Genomic DNA, 20,750 nt, shown 5'->3' with positions numbered 1-20,750 from the left:
GGATCTTGGCTCATGGAGATTGACACTGTAGCTATTGTTGTCTTCCCCGTCTCTCTGTGGCACATGTCACTGGGTGAGTCAGCGGCTTTCAGTTTCACACCAGCGCTGCCGAGGAGCCCAGTCTGTGTGGCTGAACAGACCTTCCCTGGCCTGCCTTTCTCTGGAAAATACTTCTGCTTAATGATATCTTCCCAGAGCCTGACAACTGAAACGGCAACATAATATAAGTAGTTTCGGCCTATACTTTGCAGCGTTTTTTTTCTTTTTCAGTGCCCTATGCAATCTGTTTGTTTTTTAAATCTCCAAGGCCAGTACTGTGTTGTTGAGGCCTGTGCAAATTGGTGCACACCTTGCGTGCCTCTGGCTCAGTTGATATGCAGGCTGCTTGCTTCAGTCATTTATTGGAGAAAGGAAAAAAAAATCTTGACCTTTTATACCTAAACAGTAATAATTCTCATTAGTAATTAATTGTAATGGCAGACTAAATATTTGTGCAAGTCCATGTACTGTTGCAGGAGCACAACCAAATTTGTTCAAAAGTGTAGTTCAAATTTGCTTTGATGTCGCTGTTCAATATTAAGCATCTCCCCAAGGAAAATGTAGTTTACATCCATTACTTTAAGAGGATTTATTTTTAATGTACAGTATTTTGGGACTATAATAAAAGCTTTACAAAATTGCAACTGGAGTTCTGTTAAACACCAAAATAAAATCAAGTAAATAAACAAACCTACCAAAATGTATAACCCACACTTGACTATGCTATCTATGTATACATAAACACACACTCATATGTATGTCTGTGTATACACACACACAAACACACACAGCATATCAGACCAGTGTTTTATGGAATTATTTTATTACGTTTATTTGTCCTTGATTAAATTAAAATGATTTTGTTGGTTGGTATCATTAAACCCAGGCTTTAGTGTCCTGAGTTACACAGTGGAATAGCTTACACACTGTAGGCAGAGCTAATTTGCAATTGCCTAATCCGCCACCTAACATGCAGTACAAGCCTCCGATTCTTTAAAAACTGTTTTAGCAATCCACTTTGCCATTATATTATTGTAAACAGACTGGCGGTATCTGTGAGGATGTCCCTCTTTTGTAGTGTAAATTGCAGTTTGACCTGATCGCGTGCTTTCGTTGGCCCTTCCTGCAGTCGAGCTGTAGGGAAACCTCAGAGGACACGGTAGTTTAGACTAGGCCGTAAACCAGTGTCTAACTGAATGCTGCTACATGTATAGATAATGAAACTGCTCTCATTAGGATTGTGTGCTTTTTTTGTGGCAGAATTGGCCTTTCTTGGCTTTATTAATTAAAAAAAGCACCCATTAAGCTAATGTTGCTGGAAGCATTACTACGTTCAAATTGTGTGTAAAAAGGGAGAGGCAACTTCACTTGGCAATAAAATGTATGTTCAACTTGTTTCAGGCAGAGAAACAAAACACAGGTCAACACTTCTTGCAGTTTACAATGCCTGTATTGGCAAACAATAGCAGAATGTCCATATTCATTGTCACAACCTTAGGACAAGATTCACCACATTTTTATAAACATGTTGTATATACACTATATATCTGTTCATGTCAAATGTGTTTTGTAACTGTATATTAGCTTAAATTGTATTATTGCAGTTGTTAAAAAATAAAAATAAACTGATTCAATCTGTTAGATGCTTGTGTCCTTCCCCCCTGTATTTTAAGCTGGGAAATGGCATAATGCAGTCTGGCATGGTGGATGTGTGAGCTGTTAGCAGCTACTTGTTTAAGTGAACAGAAAAAGGCTTGTCTTTGCTGTGGTGGGGTTTGTTTGAATTTAGATAGTTTTGCCTTTGAGATTTAATCGGATGTTGTGTCATTGTGTAACTGAGGGCAACACAGAAAGGGTCTAGTTCACTACTGAAGACTGAAGTAAGAGGACTGTACCTCAGCAAAGCACACTACCAGCCTTCTCATGAGGGGAGAATAACTGCAACACATACTAGCCTAGCTGGAGAAAACTTGGCACTTTGAGAGAGCATGTTTTGTGGCATCATTGCATACCAGTTGTGTTATTGAAAATATATTTTAATTAGCTGTAATTACTGTAAATAAATGTTTCATGAGATATATGGAAATACTTTTGTTAAAATGAATTCCTATTTACTCCAGATTGAATTAAATAAATGGGCTATATTTAAACATTTGGAGGGATTGGCATTGAACAAGGTATTTATGAAAGAACAAAATGGCACCTACAGGATACTATGATTTTACAGCTAAATTATAAAATGTTAATATTTACAATAATATATGAATTCATAATCTCCCTAACCTCATGTTATTAATGTTTAAATGTTCAATTAAACACAAATTTAAAAACCTTAAATAATAGTTTTTAAAGCCCACGATTTGTTTGTTTATAGTATTGATTTGGTCTAAAAAGGAATGTACTCATAGTCCACAAAGTATTGTTATTGGGAATGTTTTTGCCTTCTCAGAGCAACGCCTGGAAAGGTTTTCTTTATTTTGCGTGGTGTTAATATTCTTAAACAGTATTTTTTTTAAAAACAAATAGGCCTACTGTGAAAACAACAGTGATACTTGAATACCTATTGTGGGCTGATAATACCAGAAAGCTCTCAAATTCTGCTGAATTCTCCAGACAGTAATATGTAAATTATTCTACCTTTGTGAAGTGCAACAACTGGAAAAACACAAAAACCGCCTCCTGTATCCGAAAGTCTGTTGACGTGTATGCTGGTTTATCTTGTGCTGTTACTGAAATGTTTTGCTTTAGACTGTCTGCTGTGTCCAAAATTAATCGTGATCTGATTGTAATATATATAATGCTCAATATTTGCATGACAAACTGGATGTACGCTGTGATTAATGGATAATATGCAAGGAACAGGGTTTTTTTAACTGCTTATTGTGGTTTGTACCGCTGTGTGCTACACTACAGCAAGTTTTACAGATTTTTACAGGCGCAACTTTGTTTCCCAGAAGAGGCCGGCGCGGTGTCGGCCGGGGAGCCGCTCCGTGTCTCTGCTCTGCGGGCCGAGACGCCCAGATAAGGAGCCGAGTCCAGCCCCGTGTCTGTTTCCTTCCTGTGTCTTTTGTGCGGATTTAATAAGGATGTCAGTGGGCAGAGACAGCCGGGTCGAGAATGTACTTTTCATCCTAACGGGAGAGTGACCTTTGTGTCTGTAGGTGATGGCTGGTGTTGAGAGAAGGAGAGGAAGGAAAAAATAAAAAAAGACGGCTAGAAACCCTTGTTTACGCGAAGCTGATTACAGAGCGCCGGGGGCTGGGAGGGGATTTGAGATTATGATAAAACCCGATAACGGACAGAAATGAAGACACACAGCGGCACAGAAACCCGGCCGATAATTGAGCGTCCTGAAGTGTCCACTACAGCGACCCTACGATTGAAATGAGACATGCGAGACAAAGCCAAGATGCGGCTCCACCTTCAAGCTCATACCGGAGCGACGGCAATGGTGTGGTACGCTCATCATCGAGACGTCGCCATAGTAGATCCGTGATGACTCCTGTGGACACAGACACTTTGATTCCGGAATGAAATATTCACATTGCTAGCTACTTCAAATTATTATTATTATTATTATTATTATTATTATTATTATTATTATTATTATTAATAATAATAATAATAATAATAATAATACAACATAAATCGAAGAGCATTTAATGCAGTTTCCTAGATTATATTAGTAATTTCCTTTGATTGTATTGTTTCCTTAGATTGTAGTTGGCCATTATTTATTTTAAGTGATTTTTGTGAATTTGTGAATTTTAACCACAATAAATGTTGCTGCGACATTTCAGTATTTGATGTACCGGTTGCACACCATAACGAATACATGAAATAATAAGAAACACTTTTTACTGTACTTGGTTATCACTGCCTAGGTAAAAATATCACAACAGTAATAACAATAATCTTTTGAGATTTGAAAGTTTAATTGACTATGCTGCAGCAATGCTGACAAATAGAGACAGACCTCTAGTGAAATCGGTCTCTTAAATCAAATGCAAAAGTTTCCCTGGGAGCGGATTGCAGCCTGGTTGTGTTTAAACGGTAGGCATGCACAGCCCATATATAGTCTTATTGTTAATATAGTAACTATAGGACTACAATAGGAATTAATATGCGGAAGGTGAATTATTTATTTAAACGATTCCTTGAGCTCTTCTTTTGTCACCTTCTTTTGTCTTCTATTGTTCGTGCATCTGGGACTGGTTATACCAGCCGTCAGCGAGAATGATTTTTAAGAGGTATACAGTGTTATGCATTTTGTGTCTGGTGAGGCACTTTGGAGATGTAGCACACTGTTACCCAAAAAACACCCACAGGTGCCACGGTTATATAACGACCTGCAGGCAGGGCACATGGGCGCTGCTGTCTGAGAGCCGGAAGAGTGTTCTCTGGCACACAGAACATGGGGGTGCTGATGCCGTATTTTACACAAGTTTACCCCATCCTTTCTTATTTACCCGTTTGAGTTTTCACTATGCATCTACAGATAAAGACGAAGATTATTTTTTTTAGCATCACCACAGTGTTGCATACATTTCTAAAAAAAATATTTTGAAGGCTATGCATTTAAAAGCAGTTACCATTATTCTTTTAGATCATACATTGCATATATTATACTTTTATATATTAAAGCATGCTTTATTTCCTAGCTGTATTAGTATTACATTTAATGAAAATAACATTTTGCTTGTTTGTGTCTATAAAACGTTTCAAGCTAGTAATAATCATTGTAAAATGTAACATTGAACTATATTTAATTCATTCTTAGGAAAAAGGCCTTTAAACAAATCTTCAAATGCAGAACAAAATGGGCTTTCTTTACAATTTTGTGCGTTTTCTTTAAGTGATTTGAAGTGGTTTGTTATGGTGCAGTTGTATTTAATGCCGCTTCACCATTTTCATTATTAGCACATGAGTCTGCAATTTTGACCTTCCCTTTGCTGGAGATATGAATGTATTATATTCAAATATTTGTTTTCTCCAGCATGGGGTTTCAACTTAAATGCTTTAAATGTTTTACAACATGTATTTTATTTTATAAGAATGTGGCGAATCTTGTCATAAGGTGTGCGACCTTCTGCTGTGGTTTGCCAAGTTGTATTTATTCATTTAATAATAAAAATACATGCATTGTAAACTGCAAGTGTTGGTCTGTGTTTTGTTTCTCTGCCTTAAACAACACGTTCAGAAGTTGAATAGACATTTTGTTGCAAAGTGAAGTTGCCTCACACATTTGTAAAGGACTAATGCAAATAATACTCTAATGTAGCTTTTTTTTTTTTTAAGATGTGTGAGATGTATGGCATTGCTTACTTTGCACTTTTCTTTTAAGGTGTGCACAGAGTTTTAGAATACTTTCACTGTTTGTGAAAATAAATATATAAAGAAAGAACTTGCTTTATTCAATTCTTACCCCATACCAAGTCTTTACGAGTGGTATGTCCTGAAACTCCCGATAGTCTTTTAATGATGAGTCAAAGCTAGATTTTCCATAAGGCAATGTTAGGTCTCTTAAGTATAATAAAGTGTCTGGTTTACACAGCTAAGTTTATTTTATGTGAGAAGATATCCTATAAATATATTGCAAATTAATAAACTTGGCAGTTTTATTTTGGGCTTAAAAAAAACCTTAAAAAAAGAAAAACAAAAGTTACATTTTCCACATCAGGATTTTTTTTTTCTTTCCTCATGAAAATCTTGCAGTGCCTGTGTTCCCTTTAGCATTACATCAGTCACAGTACTATCACAACACCTCAGGCAAAACAGATCTGAACCTAGTAACTTCCTTTTGGTTCGTTGTCTTCCGTCCTTGCCACTGTGGAAATGTAATGAGCATTAATGACGATTGTTCGACCCGAGACCTGCCAAGATCCATTTTGAAATCTCCAGAGTTGTCAGTGAAAATAGGAACAAGTCCTCTAATTGCAAAATAACTTCAATGCTATTAAATCCTGATAAGAGCAAGCAAGCTGCCCTGAACTGCAGCTTTTGCAGTAGTTTCAGTTGACTTGATGCTGTGCTGAACCTGAGATGGTAGAGAACTGCCTTGGGGTGTAGGATGTCGGTGTAAGTTAAGAGATAAAAAGTCCCTGGGTCAAAGAATGGGCCTTAACCTGACCACTGCTAATGTTACACAGACTGAGAAGCTCTTCTAGGGTCTGCTCTGCTCCGAGCGGGACGAGCACCAGCACTGGCCTCACAGGCTTGGCTTTGTTTCATGGCGTTTTTTTGTGTTGGTTTTTTTGCAGGATGTTTCAGCAGCCGACATCAGGAAGGCCTATCGCAAGCTGTCGCTGACCTTGCACCCGGACAAGAACAAAGATGAGAATGCGGAAACTCAGTTCAGACAAGTAATGGTTTTATATAAGTTGTTTTATTTATTTCCCCTGCTTGCATTTCACGGCTTATTAACCAAAAAAAAAAAAAAAGTGGTTGGGGTAAACTTTTTTTAGCTTTAAATCCATATTTATTAATTTATGGGTGTATTTATTTAAGGTAATCTCGAGACTACAAATTCATAACTAGCTGTGTATACGGCAATTTAAATGTATAGCTCCAATTTAAGTTATAAATCCACATGTGACTATACTCATCTATATAAATAAATTCATGAATAAATAAAAAATAAATACAGATGATAACTTATTAAACCTTTAGTTTAGTTTTATTTTTTAGATATGTAGGCTTAGAATATAGTCATTTTAATTTAAACGGGAAAAATATGAAAGTATTCATTTCACATAAAATACTATTTTAAACTGGCTGAGATCTCCATGTTATTGCTCAGTTATGCACTTCAGTGGTGGGACATCACTATTATAATTGTATTGAAGCCTATTTAATTGTTCTTATTGCACTGTTATTTTTTTCTTATTTATTCAACTAAAAACTATTAAACACAGTCAGTCATTCTGAAGCACAGGCCTGTGTGTTGCTCTTATTTAACTCAGCTGAGTGAATAGAGTGAAAACAGATGTAGTGCTTTTTATGTGTGCCCGCACCTTTACTACTAGTCAAACCACCAGCTAAAGATTTTGCAATGTTGAGATGGATGACTAGGTACATTAATACATTTGAGGGGGTTAGTATTGACAAATTTAAGGAGGCTTTGAAAAATTAATGTGAAAGTTGGACACCTTGACAATTTGACAATTTTGTTTTCTTCCTGCCCCCAGCTCGTCGCCATCTATGAGGTCCTGAAAGATGAGAAAAGACGGGAGAGGTCAGTTGGCTTGTCCACTCATCTGGAGTCTAGTGTGTGTAGTTTAAAGGGCATAATTAAGGCTTGTATTCCTTGACAAACAAGCAAGGTGTCCCAGGCTTGCAGTAGGCTGGTCCCATTAATTACTATTGGGTGGCTTTTTACTGGGGAGATGTAGAGTTTCAATGAAACATATTGCGTTCTGGTTATCGTTGCCTGAATCTCACCCCTTTATTTATTATATTGTGGGGGCTGATCCAGCACAACAGGCTTTCTGACGTCCTAGTGGCAAAGCAGTTTCTGATTCTGATTGGACTTTCCATTAAAGGAAGATCAGATGCATTGGCTTGCCTTTGTCCTGCTTTAAAAAACTAGATGATAGTGTAATAACAGATTTATTAAATATATATACATCAGGTCAAGTGATCAACTTAATTGTACTCAACTTCATTTCTTGTAACTTATTATGTCTAGACGTATGTGTATAAATATATCTAATATATATTTAAGATTTTGTCAATCACATTGTATGAACAGAGCATTAAAGCCTTGTACTCCTGGGCAGATCAATAAGTTTCCCTCAGTGTTCCCCTCTACCAAACAGCATAGAGGTCTTCATGATTTGACTTTATTTTTCAACTGAAATGCTGAATGCTGGTAAGGGAAATACAGTATTGTGCTTGTGATTCGCATGTCTGTAACATGACTGAGAGACTAGGATGACATCAAACTGAAGAGAGTATTTATCAGCTCCCCTATCAAGTCCTGTATATGAAGGTTTATTTAGAGCCATATAGTGTGTTTATTTTAATCTGTATTGAAACGTGTTTGATAACTGATTGTCCTTTAAAAATAATAAAAAATATATTAGTAATGGTGCTTGCTTGTCTTTTAAGGTTTGGGCATTTCAATCAAACTATTAAATGACACGATCATTTTAAGAGAAATTTGGAAGAACAGTTTTCAGCACTTTCTGATTTTCCTCAAAAAATCATCCCTTGTCCGATTCCTCTGAGTTGGAGTAACTACAGATGACTAGCACTTGGCAAGGAACTGTACAGTTGCATATGTTCAGTGCTACAACAAAGCAATAAGGCATTATTCAAATACACTACAGGATACAGTCAATATAGCACACATTGCACAGGACAGTAGTGAGCTAGAACAGCGAGCAGTGAGTAAACCTGTCTTTGTGATCTGCTCTCATGAAGTGGGCAGTCGCGCTGTACTGCATTAAATACGGCACAATGCGGAGTGGTTTTCATTACGCTGGTCACTATAATAATCACCTGCCATCATTTTTTAATATTGCAACTAGAAAATAATAGAACAACTATAGACAAATCTTAAATTGCTTAATGGCTAAAAATGAATACATCTGTTTAGAGATCCAGAATGCTCTTGTGTATTAGGGGTGATATTTTAACAATGAATATTGACCCCTTTATTTTCTACTGGACTGCACAGGCAGTGAAACATAACCTGTGATTAGCTGTGTGTTCAATACATGGGCAGATCAGTTCTTTATTTCTTTTTAAGGGTGGTATGAATCATTTTCTTTCTTTGTCTTTGAGGGGCAGTGGAATTAATAAAACTAAATCTACACATGTGCAAAAAGAAAAAAGACTGAAATGTCTGTGAAGAAACCATGCAAAATTGGCCTTTTGGTTGCTTCTTTTTCCATTTGCTTTTGTTGTTTTTCGATGTTGATATACTGGGAAGCCAGAACTGAATTTTCCAGGTGGTTTTTGGAGTGGTGGAGAAAGACCTCAATTAGCCATGTAATTCTTGATTTGACAAATAAGCATGCGGGCCTCCACATCAAAACAGATATTTGAAGAATGAATTAATAAAATGAAGCCGTGCAACCACATTCTCCGTCTCGTACTTGGTATTTGTAATTTGTGCTCGCTGCTGGAAACCACATACCTCCCTACGGCCCCCCGCCTCAGGTGTCTGCCTCTCGCCTGCCCGTACAGAGTCGCTCCTTGAGGTGCAGACAGTACAAATTATTTTAGATTACACATTCGGAGCGCCGACAAGAATGTAATACCAGCCAGCTATAGGCAATATCATGCTATGGTGTTACTACAGTCTAGGTAGTCTGGTTGTTTTGTTCCATGTACATGTTGATTTAAAAAAATAAAATGGTGATTAGATGCAGACCCCGATGTTAATTGACACTGTTTTTTAAACGACACTTGTTTGCTGTTGCACTGACTATATGAGGGGGTAAATCGTTAGGGAGACCCGTGTTTCAAAGCTCAAGCCTGGAGCACATTATAAAACAATTGGTAAGAATAGTTACAGCATTTATATGTAGCTTCCTGTCATATTTAAATAACTATGGTAGACTTAGTGCTCTATTTATTTATTTAATTTTGTAAACTGCTCTCTATGCCACACAATTTCAGTGCACTCCTGAGTATATCATTTTCTATTTAGTTTAACTAGCAATATTTTATTTATTTATTACTTTAATATTGATTATTGACTACCACTATTATTATTGAGAATCCTAATAGAAATAAATAACTTCACTAATCTTGTCCGGTCATATTACAGCTACATGTGTTGGAAGGGTGAATTTCTGGAGCATATTTATTTTTTCCCAGGGTTGCTCCCCCTTCTGCCAGAACTGAACACACCTAAGGAATGACTGTGTGACACGTAATTACAGGACAGCTGAATTTAAACTAAACTGTTTAAATAGCCTTCTTGATTGTCCAATAATGTTATTCTTAATTTAGACTTCATTATGCTGGTGCAAGTTAAACAGGAACACAAAGCTACTTGGATTGAGTTGAGTTACATTAAATGGCTTAAAACTGGGACCTTTCTAAAGATTGTGTTGTGACACTGCGACCTCTAATGAAAAACTGTTAGACTGAAAGGCTCTTATGGCAACAGTGGGAAGACCACTCAGCCTGGTGATAGTTTTGTAGTGCCAGATCTGTGCTTCTGCAACCCTACACTGTGTGTATGATAGCATCTGCAGTCTTGGCACCTGGTAATTGTGGCCCACTTTGGAGGTTCCATGGAGAATGGGGTCTGCTGGCATTTGTGTAGAGGGACCGGTTGAAAGCAGTCCACATGTGCTGAATGAGGGGGGCCTGTGACCTGATATGACACGCGCTGTCCTGCCTGTGCCTCACAGAGCGGAGATCCCACCCTCCACACAAACCTCGCTCAGTGTACTGCTTCTGAAGTCACGAGTTTTGCCATTGAAGGTGGCACAGCTGGCTAGAGAAGTGGCACACAGCTTCTGTCTGCTCATCCCACAGCGAAGGGGGGGGGGGAGGGGGACGGCGGGTGACGGGTGACAGACAGTTTGTGTTGGGTTGTGCAGAGGCTGGAGGATGGCTGTGCCCGTAGTGGCCAGCCGTGTGATCCATGATAATGTTCATTGATAGGAAAATCAATGCTGCATTGATCTGGGCCTCCGCTCCTTGGAGATTGCTGTTCAGATCAGCAGACATTGCTTAGTAAATACCATGTACTGTTTTAGGGCCTTTAAAACCGAAGAAGCTAGAATCTAATACCATTTTAAATGGGATTTGAGAAATCAATTTTGGACAGTGGCTCTGGGTTTAATAGGGCTTCTGAACCAAGTTAACATTATTCTCTTAATCACCATCTCTGCACATGGCGGCTGGTTACACAGGCTGCAGACTGTGGGTTAACACATCAGGCTAGGGCAGCATCTGGAGTCATCAAAGGCCTAGTTGTATTGCTGTGCTACTTATTCAAAAATGTTAATCTACATTTTCTTATTCACAAAATTGGATCTTCTATGCCATATGTACATATGTATATTTTTACCTTGGTCTCTTCCTCTTATTCTTATTTGTTATTACTCATAACCTGGCTCTCTGAAGTTACCGTCAAATATTACACTTGCACTGAATTTTCATTGTGCAGTTTTCAGCATTGTGATGCAGTGTGAATAAAAGGTGGGAACGTATGGAGTCTGTACGCCGAGAAATATGTTGATCTCGCAGAATCGGATTCTCCCAAAAAACGTCTGACACCCTCGGGTTTAGAACTGCATGTAAAAGCGCCTTGTCCGGCCGATTGGTTGTACTCGTCCACTGGAAGAGCAAAGAGCCACTGTTGGAGAAAATGCACCTGCAGTGTGAACTGCTGCTATATTCACCGGTTGCCACTGGACATACAGCAAATTAAAAAACAAACACTTTTTTTTTTTTTTTTTTTTTTTTTTTTACTAGTGTAGCATTTTCATTGTAATAATACCTGGTGAGCGAGGGAATCCATTTTGTATTGATCAGGTCTGTAGTTTTGCAGCAGTTCTCTCAGTGGTGCACCAAATACTGTTCCTGTGTTCTCTTCAGATATAATGACATTCTGGTCAACGGGCTGCCGGACTGGAGGCAGTCTGCCTTCTACTATCGGCGGGTCAGGAAAATGAGCAATGCTGAGCTGGGCCTCCTACTCTTCATCATTCTGACCGTAGGACATTATGCTGTCATCTGGTCAATCTACCTGGAGAAGAAACTGGTAAGTCTTGCCAGCACTGAGGACAGGAGTCAGCCTGATATAATGTATAATTGTTGACAAACTAGCTAGCTAGCTATATTAACTGACTCTGAAGTGCAAACATGCTACCATGCTGCTAGATAAATATTAAAAAGTAAAAATAAATAAAGAAGTAAATCAAGAAGTAAACGTGCGCAAATACTTTTCCACAAATGTCCTGTTACTGTCCAGTTTGCCTGCCGATAAAGCTACATAACAGGACTGCAGACGTGGCACTAATGCACTTGGCTTAGCATGATACTAGCCCCTGGTTCCGCACCCAATGACAGCCCCGCCTGCGGCCTGGGGTTTCTTAATGCAGTTGCTGTCTCTGTGGCAGGCTGGCCAGGTGTAAGAAAAAGAGAATGAAAATAAACAGGCTGTGTGCAACAGGAGACAATGTGTTTCAGGGGTGAACAAAAAGCAAGAGACTACTGCTCTGGTGCCATGTGTCTTCTGCGTGGTCTCGCCTTGCTGCATGTGGCGAGACTGTTCATTGGCCATTAGAAATGAAGGAAAAGCAAGACATGCACTTTGTTACGAGACTTTTATGAAGGGAGAATACTTAAATGAGTAGCTCATGCAAGTTTCCTACCAGGTTCAAATCCTTTTTAGCTCTCTGTGGAAATTAACCAGTAGTAAACTATCCCAAGGAAATCATGCATATTTCTGTGCAGTCAAATTTGTTCATGGCTCTATTATTACATTTGACTACCCTGAAACAGACCATGCTAGGAAAGTTTGTTTTCAATTATATTCTAAGATCAGTGTATGGAGGGGAAAGCTGCTGTAGCAAAGGTAGTTTTCAGTTGCTTGGGAACAGTCCTTTGCCGACCAGGAAACTGTTGTTGTTGCTTTTACTCTGCAGTCACCATCTGTTTTTAAATTGTAATGCTACCGTTTTGCAGATTTAGCAGAATGGCAATGGCAAGTCCACTAAATCAAATAGTTTAAATCTTACGTTCCGTAAAGTTGTAAAATGGAAAAAATCCCTGCATTGTAGCCTGTGAAATGCATTGCTGTGAATTAGACCGCTCAGAATCCCAAACAACTGTGGTTTTTAAGTTCTAGTTCTGAGTGTGCACATCCTTTCAGAGATGTTGGAATTTGTTGGCAGTGCATTGGTACACAGACAGGTCTATGAACAATAAACATTTAAACTAGTACAAAGCTGGATGGAACTAATGCAGAATGAAAGCCTTGATTAAATCACCCTGTAACCACAAATGAATAAATACATAAATAAAGAACAATCAGACAGAAAACAGACATGACAATGTATGCGACATAGGGTTTATATTTGCTAGAAGGATGCAGAAAGTCTCGGTCAAGTTTGGTGATTTGTGGTTTGTGACTGGCAGGAGGGGTCATAGTTGTGACGTGGTTTGGGCTGGAGTCTCCTAGCTGGCTTTGTCCACTGGGTGTTCAGTCTGTAGTCAATTTGTAGTCTAAATTGTAGTTTGTGTCTGTTTGTGTATTTATATTATGATTATTCTATATTTTTTAAAACCAACCATCAAAAACACAGCCCCAATTCTTCATAACATTCCAGACAAAGAAGGGTGCGTCAGTGATCTTATTAATTATCATCATCATCATGAGGTAATGAGAGAGCAGTTGTGATGAGTGACGGGGTGATGAGGAACCTCGATCGCTATGGAGATGGATCCTATTTCAGGCAGACTTTCCCTCATCTGAGCTTGTTAAGTTGGATTGAGCACCATGGCAACAGTTATTATTGTTTAAAAAGCACACGATTTCACTTAATCGTGCGTAGTTGAAGGATTCAATTTGCATAGATGGTCCTCTAGCCTTGTTTGTTCTCTCTCTCTCTGTCTCTCTCTCACCCACCCTCTGTCTCTCTCAAGCCCGCACACACACACACACACACACACACACACACACAAACAAAAAAATCTGATGTTTCTGGGGCTATGTTTTAATAACCAATTCTGTATTCTCTTCACAAGGATGAGCTTCTCAGTAAGAAGAAAAGGGAGAAGAGGAAAAAGACAAATAACAAGAGTGCAGAGGACCTCAAGTCAGGAGCTCAGGACAAAAATGAGAGGTAACTGTAATTTCCCAAACCTTTCCAACTTTCAAACCTCTTTTAGTTTTTTTTAGTTTTTTAAAGATGTCTCTGTTGAATCTGGTTTGTGACTTCTTCGAGGCTTATGAACTCTTAGTCACATGTTGCATTATAAATGAAACCATAAAATGAACAAACAAAGCAGTCCAACAAGGTTCTCTACTTGTTACAAAATGTCCCAAAGCAGAACTGAGTGGCATCAGGCAGGGGCAGGCAACTTAACACAAGCTTTGTGGATCAGTTGCATATGTTTGAACTGAAGGGGAAAGTAAAATCTTCAAATGCATAAAAGGTATTTTTTGTAATGTAAATCGGTCTGCATAGTAAGTATTGCTGACACTTGCAAACTTATTTTATTTCCTGATTTTAAATGCAAAAAAGTTCAGAGACCAAGAGACTTAATAGCAAACCAGTCAAATTGGGGAACAGTTGGTAGGCTTTAAAAGTCTGTATTCTGAACTGAATGCCTGCAACAAATGTAAATGGTTTCATCTTACACTATGACAAATTCAATCTGTGAAACAGTGATGCATTTTAGCATTCCCTTGAAAACACAGACTGAGAGAAACAGGCACACAGTGCAAACATAAGTAACAGCGGCTTTAAATAAATTGGTGGTTCACAGGAATTTTGCTTATGTGTGATTTTGGTTGTGTTGTTTTTGTTTGTTTCCTGATTTTTTGAGTAAGCAATCGTACAGCCTTCTGCCTCCCCACTAGCCCTTCACTTCAAAAGCTTTGCAGACCTCGGGAAGGCAGAGTGACATTCAGCCGACTCCAAAAGATAGTCATTTTTCCTATTGATTCATTGTGGTGGAAAAAAATAAAAGGGTTTAAATAGTTCACACAGCAGGGGCAGACAGGGGATCAATGCCGCCTGGAGATCAGAGGCTATTCTGCGCATCTCCTGCTCTGATGACGCTGGCGAATAATGTTCCAGTGAGCTGCGAATGACACTCGTTTCTATGTATCGGTGTGTTTGTCCTGCACTCTCTATAGCAGCTTGTCATCACCTGCGGATGTCCCTGTGCCTGTTAATCTGTTCAGCTGACATAATCACAGGGCGCAGGTATTCACTCCGGAGATCAGATTGAGAGACGTGAATAAGCAGAAGAAACCGTGTGTGTGCGTGTGTCTGTGTGTCTCCTTTTCTTCCATTAGTTTTTGGTGGAGTAGAGTAACCCATTTCAGTTTCACATTCTTACTTAAAATATATTTAAAATCTTTAATTGTAATGCTTATTTCTCACAAGGGCGACTGAGCTGTCCTTGAGTAACAGGGCTGCACTGTCTCCCCCCACCTCTGTGCTGCTCCTTGAGACCAACATCTGTTTAGATTAACACCTGCAAAGCTTTCTGATCATCATTTGTGTTATTTTTATTCTTCACTTCATACTCTGTAATTTGTGGGTCATTTGTCAATCATGATTTTATTACCCTTGTAATGTGGAGTACATGTAGAACACTGTATGTTGAGTGTTTGGACAACCCTTGGATGAAGGTGCCTGCTAAATTACATTATTATTATTATTATTATTATTACATTGAGTAGCTGTGCTGATTCAAACATCCTGTTTCCCAGCTGCTGGTGTATTGGGTTGCTGTGAGCATTAAAGCTTATTTCCCCTAATTTCTAATCTACTTCAATGTCTTCCTATTTTATTCCTGTTTTTGTTTAAATTGATTAATTGGAGACAAAAGTTTTCCATCATAGTTGTCTTATAACGCAAGGCGACCTGAGGTCAGATTAATCACTGTTTGTAAGAGGCTGACCCCAATAGAGGAGGTGGGCCCAGCACTTAAGATAGCTGCGGCCTGCGGGGTGTCCTGATCCTGCCTTCCATCATCGCAGTCAATTTAAAAGTATTATTTATTTATTTTTCTCCCCATTTTGCAGGTCTTCAGATCATCCCCAATGGTATGACATTTTGCCATTCAAGCTAGGCCTCTGGCTGTACTTCTCTGTGAAGTCCTTCCCCCAGTTCCTGCAGGTGAGATCCCTTTCTAACTTCACAGTCCTGCAACAGACATAACCTCAGTCAGATATTCTGCCTTTCTCCTCTGTCTGCATGCAATTCAGCTTGGTAGCAGTTACGTCCCCAAGACCTTTTTCGTTATTTTTCTTTTTCTGTACCCTAAATTTTTTTGCTGTAATCCATGCTTGGAAGGTGTTTGCTTCGTTAGAGAGAGATCTTGAAGGGGTGGATCTGGATTCAGATGTGGACCCCTCTGCTTGGCGTCAGCACCCAGTGATAAAGCGCATTAGAAGTGCTGCTGTGTGCGTGTGGTGGCACTGCTGTGAATAAGAAACATTTGTCCCTGTTTGCATGAGATTTTGATCGTATTGTATTTCTTTTAATTTAGTATTTTTAATGATTGAGTTTGAATTCCCTTTCAACCTTCAGTAATGGAGGTTTCAAGCGTAATTTCAACTGTAAGTTGGCTCTGTAAGTTGTGAATTAAAGCGTAAAATGTGCGCCACAGTGCAAGATAAAGACAAGATTTCTGTCCTCTCTGTGTTAGTTATCTTTGAGTGGCCATGACATGATTGTCAGGCTCATGGTGCCCAATTTCTGTGTTACTTAATCTAAAATACAGAAATGAGAGTGAGACGCCTGCTTACATTAGGAGCCCTGCTTTAGCGTCCCTGTTCATTTATTTCAATTACAGTTCAATATAAACTGCATGCAAGTCCTTCAGGGTTTTAATGTGTGTGTGTGAGGGGAATAGTCAGGACACCAGGAACGGATTAGATTTAAAAGAGGGCACCATACTGAGGCTTTTAACCCCGTAAGCACTTAAACACTGGAGAGCTCCCTCGTGGAATAGCATGCACTTGGCAACTGTGTTGTTGAAAATCCACCCTTCACAGAAATAATTTTCACTGTGAATGCACGTCTTTGGGAACCTGCACAGACGCATACATGCCCCAAGATGTAGTTGGGCCTGTTCACAGCCTTTGTAAAGTTGTACTTATTTGTCAGTGTTCACTTTCCAAAACTATCATACACTGTCTCAGCTCTGTAAAGATTCAAGCTGACTGGGCTGAGTTACGACAAGGAACTGTGTAAATGTCACGCCATAGGAGCCAATGTTCAGCCGCACAGGTCACAGAATAATTTTTCAAATGAAGAGTATGAGTCATTTCATCTACAACTCTGTATATGTATATGTATATACAGTGCCTTGCAAAAGTATTCAGACCCCTGACCAATTTTCTCATATTACTGAATTACAAATGGGACAATATTAATGTATGGGGGTTGAATACTTATACAAGTGACATTTAATTTTTATTTTTCTTAAAATTTTCCCAACATAAAACCAATGTCACCTTACAATTATTGATTTTGAGTTTGTTTTTTAAAATATCAAACATTTCAATCTAAATTTCAATCTCCCATTTGTAATTCACTAATAAGAGAGTAATATCAGGGGTCTGAATACATATCTACAGTGCTGTAGTAGTCACTGAAGTAGTGGGTATACTCTAATATCTGGCTGGCAATTTGTCGAGCAGGAGGGCTGACGGTTTATCGAATGGAGAATGGCAGACAAACGACATAATTCATTATAGGAATTATAGGAGGGTATATGCTAAATATTTCAAAGTTACACAGGCACACGCAAAGTTCCCTTCTAATTTCATGGGCATACACTGTATGCCTGCATATGCACCAGGACCGTAATTTTGGTGTTTTGCAAATCTGTAAAAGTGTGCAAAGGCTCCATATTGCAGAGTGGCATAACGAGACATAATGGAAGCAGAATACGGTTCAAGTTACAGCAATACAGCAAACCAGGCACAGAACCAAAAACCGCCTTAACTTTCAGATCTTGCTGCTATATCATATAATTATACTGCCTGGAGGGGAGGCAGCTATTAGGCCTAGGCCTTAAGCCGTGGACCTCCAGAGATTTATTTTCTCCTATAACAATCTGCCATCCTATAGTTCTTGTTTTTCTTGCCTCTGTGCATAATGGTTTATTTTATTTCATTATTTATGGTTTATTTATTTGTTTATTTTGTTTATTTGTTGATCATCAATCTGTAAAGCGCTCTGTGTCTATCCTGCAAAAGGCGCTACACTAAATACAAATTTATTTGAAACTAGATTGATAGTGTTTACTAAAGTAACAATTAAACTTTAACCATGATGATTTTGAGATTCATGTATTGATGTCCTTATGTTATGTCTACCTGTCTGTCTCTTTGTCTGTGGGTCTGTTTGTTGGTCTAATTCTGATAAAAACCTATATCAGCCAGTGTCTTGATATGGGCAGGTTTAAAATGGTTATACTCCCCCAAAATATGAATCTGCGTCCATTTTATATATATCAGAATTCTAATCAAACGCTCTGCAGTAACACCCAAATGTATGTTTCACAGGACGTCAAGCAGTACTATGAGGACTACAGAGAGAGGAAGAGCAAAGAGGTGGAGGAGGCGTTGGCTCAGGCGGAAGAAGAAGCAGTGCAAAGTATGTCCTCCATATGTGTGTGTTCAGCTGAACGGCGCAGCTGCAGCTCTGACTGTCACCCATGATCAATAATTATGTGGTCTTAAAAAAAATCACAATCCTAAAAATGAACAGAAAAGAGTCAATTGTATTAATTTGAACACAGGGGAAATACTGGAGTGTCAGATCTGAATTTAGGAATGTTATTCTTTCACAGGAATTATTTATTTTGGGTAGCAGTCTAGAATAACTTAAGGAGAAGAAGGTCCAGATCAGATCGAAACTACTACCAGCAGCAAGCTGCAGATTACAAGACCAATACTTGATGCTGGTTTCTGTTGTCTAGGTACATGGGGACATCATAACCCTGGAGCTGTAATCTGCCATCAGTGGGGGAGTCATAGATTCAATCTTCTTTTTTTTTTAACCCCCCCATCAAAAGTTCTTAGAAACTTAATTCCCAGGTCTTTGTCTCAATATCATTGTTCTTTTCTATGAATGCATGAACAAAAACAGAAAGTTAAACAACTCGCATTGAAACAGAATACGCATCCAACCCCTACAGCTTATACACCACGTTTGCCCCGGGAGTGGTGAGGGCATGAAACCATGTAAAAAATGATTTGAAAATGAGACCAAGGGATAGATTGTGTCAGACCTTCTCAAGGTTAAAGTGCCCTGAGACGATTAGTCTTGAAACTCAGACAAGTCCTCAACTTGCTTTCCTGGTGAGAGTCAAATACAAATGTGCTGCCTTTGCACTTTTTTTTCTGTTCAGTCAAGTCCACAATGTATAAACACATTACTGCATTTGTAATCGTAATGGCCATATATGTTTAATTATTGCAGCAAGAAATAAAATCGTGTCCAGTGTTGAAAATGACACAAAACCACTTTCCACCCAATGTGGTTGGTAGACCAATGTGGAGCAGCAGAACTGCAGAGCAGGGGCTGGTTGCATAAAACTATAATAGTCTTAACAATTAGACTAGTCTTAATTTGACAGTTAGAGTTGTCTAATGCAAGTTTGTCATGCTGACAGGTGGAGCCTCTCACTGGCTCACATGCCCTGCTGTCCTGCAAACCTATAGCCTATTATTCTATCGTTTCTCCACGTCTTTTACAGACTGCACACAAAGCAGGTTGACGTTAACTTTTGTTTTTTTCTATCCCATCCCCAAAGGATATATTTTGCTAAATTATATTAAAATCACTACCAGCATAGATTTTCAGTTACTGCGAACTGGCATCATCAGTGTTTTTCTTCAAGTGTCTTCAAATTCCCAGAATTCGTTGCGTGATTGATTAAGACCAGTCTAAGGAAATACTGTTTTATGCAACGGTTTTAACTGATTGTATATCATTAGTATGACTTACAGTGGGGGAAAAAAGTATTTTATCCCCTGCTGATTTTGTGCGTTTGCCCACTGACAAAGAAATTATCAGTCTATAATTTTAATGGTAGGTGTATTTTAGCAGTGAGAGACAGAATAACAACAAAAAAATCCAGAAAAATGCAATTAAAAAAAGTTATAAATTGATTTTCATGTTAATGAGGGAAATAAGTATTTGACCCCTTCGACTTAGTACTTGGTGGCAAAACCCTTGTTGGCAATCACAGAGGTCAGATGTTTCTTGTAGTTGGCCACCAGGTTTGCACACATCTCAGGAGGGATTTTGTCCCACTCCTCTTTGCAGATCCTCTCCAAGTCATTAAGGTTTCGAGGCTGACGTTTGGCAACTCGAACCTTCAGCTCCCTCCACAGATTTTCTATGGGATTAAGGTCTGGAGACTGGCTAGGCCACTCCAGGACCTTAATGTGCTTCTTCTTGAGCCACTCCTTTGTTGCCTTGGCTGTGTGTCTTGGGTCATTGTCATGCTGGAATACCCATCCACGACCCATTTTCATTGCCCTGGCTGAGGGAAGGAGGTTCTCACCCAAGATTTGATGGTACATGGCCCCGTCCATCGTCCCTTTGATGTGGTGCAGTTGTCCTGTCCCCTTAGCAGAAAAACACCCCCAAAGCATAATGTTTCCACCTCCATGTTTGATGGTGGGGATGGTGTTCTTGGGGTCATTCCTCCTCCTCCAAACACGGCGAGTTGAGTTGATGCCAAAGAGCTTGATTTTGGTCTCATCTGAGACCACTTTCACCCAGTTCTCCTCTGAATCATTCAGATGTTCATTGGCAAACTTCAGACGGGCCTGTACATGTGCTTTCTTGAGCAGGGGGGCCTTGTGGGCGCTGCAGGATTTCAGTCCTTCACAGTGTAGTGTGTTACCAATTGTTTTCTTGGTGACTATGATCCCAGCTGCCTTGAGATCATTAACAAGATCCTCCCGTGTAGTTCTGGGCTGATTCCTCACCGTTCTCATGATCATTGAAACTCCATGAGGTGAGATCTTGCATGGA

The 20,750-nt window shown here is 39.1% G+C and overlaps 1 protein-coding gene across 1 annotated transcript in view; it reads left to right on the top strand.

The window, feature by feature from the left end:
• Positions 1 to 20,750, top strand: part of dnajc1 (DnaJ (Hsp40) homolog, subfamily C, member 1) — a 71,025-nt gene that overhangs the window by 16,078 nt on the left and 34,197 nt on the right. The window contains exons 2-7 of the mRNA XM_066724691.1: positions 6,300 to 6,401; positions 7,227 to 7,273; positions 11,605 to 11,770; positions 13,759 to 13,856; positions 15,773 to 15,866; positions 18,266 to 18,356. Coding sequence (XP_066580788.1) covers positions 6,300 to 6,401; positions 7,227 to 7,273; positions 11,605 to 11,770; positions 13,759 to 13,856; positions 15,773 to 15,866; positions 18,266 to 18,356 — 598 coding nt within the window. The remainder of the gene's footprint in view (positions 1 to 6,299; positions 6,402 to 7,226; positions 7,274 to 11,604; positions 11,771 to 13,758; positions 13,857 to 15,772; positions 15,867 to 18,265; positions 18,357 to 20,750) is intronic.

The sequence above is a fragment of the Amia ocellicauda genome, chromosome 2 (genome assembly GCF_036373705.1).
Source record: "Amia ocellicauda isolate fAmiCal2 chromosome 2, fAmiCal2.hap1, whole genome shotgun sequence".
Taxonomy (NCBI): domain Eukaryota; kingdom Metazoa; phylum Chordata; class Actinopteri; order Amiiformes; family Amiidae; genus Amia; species Amia ocellicauda.
Note: the sequence above shows the minus strand (reverse complement) of the source record. Positions and strands in the feature narration are given on the sequence as shown.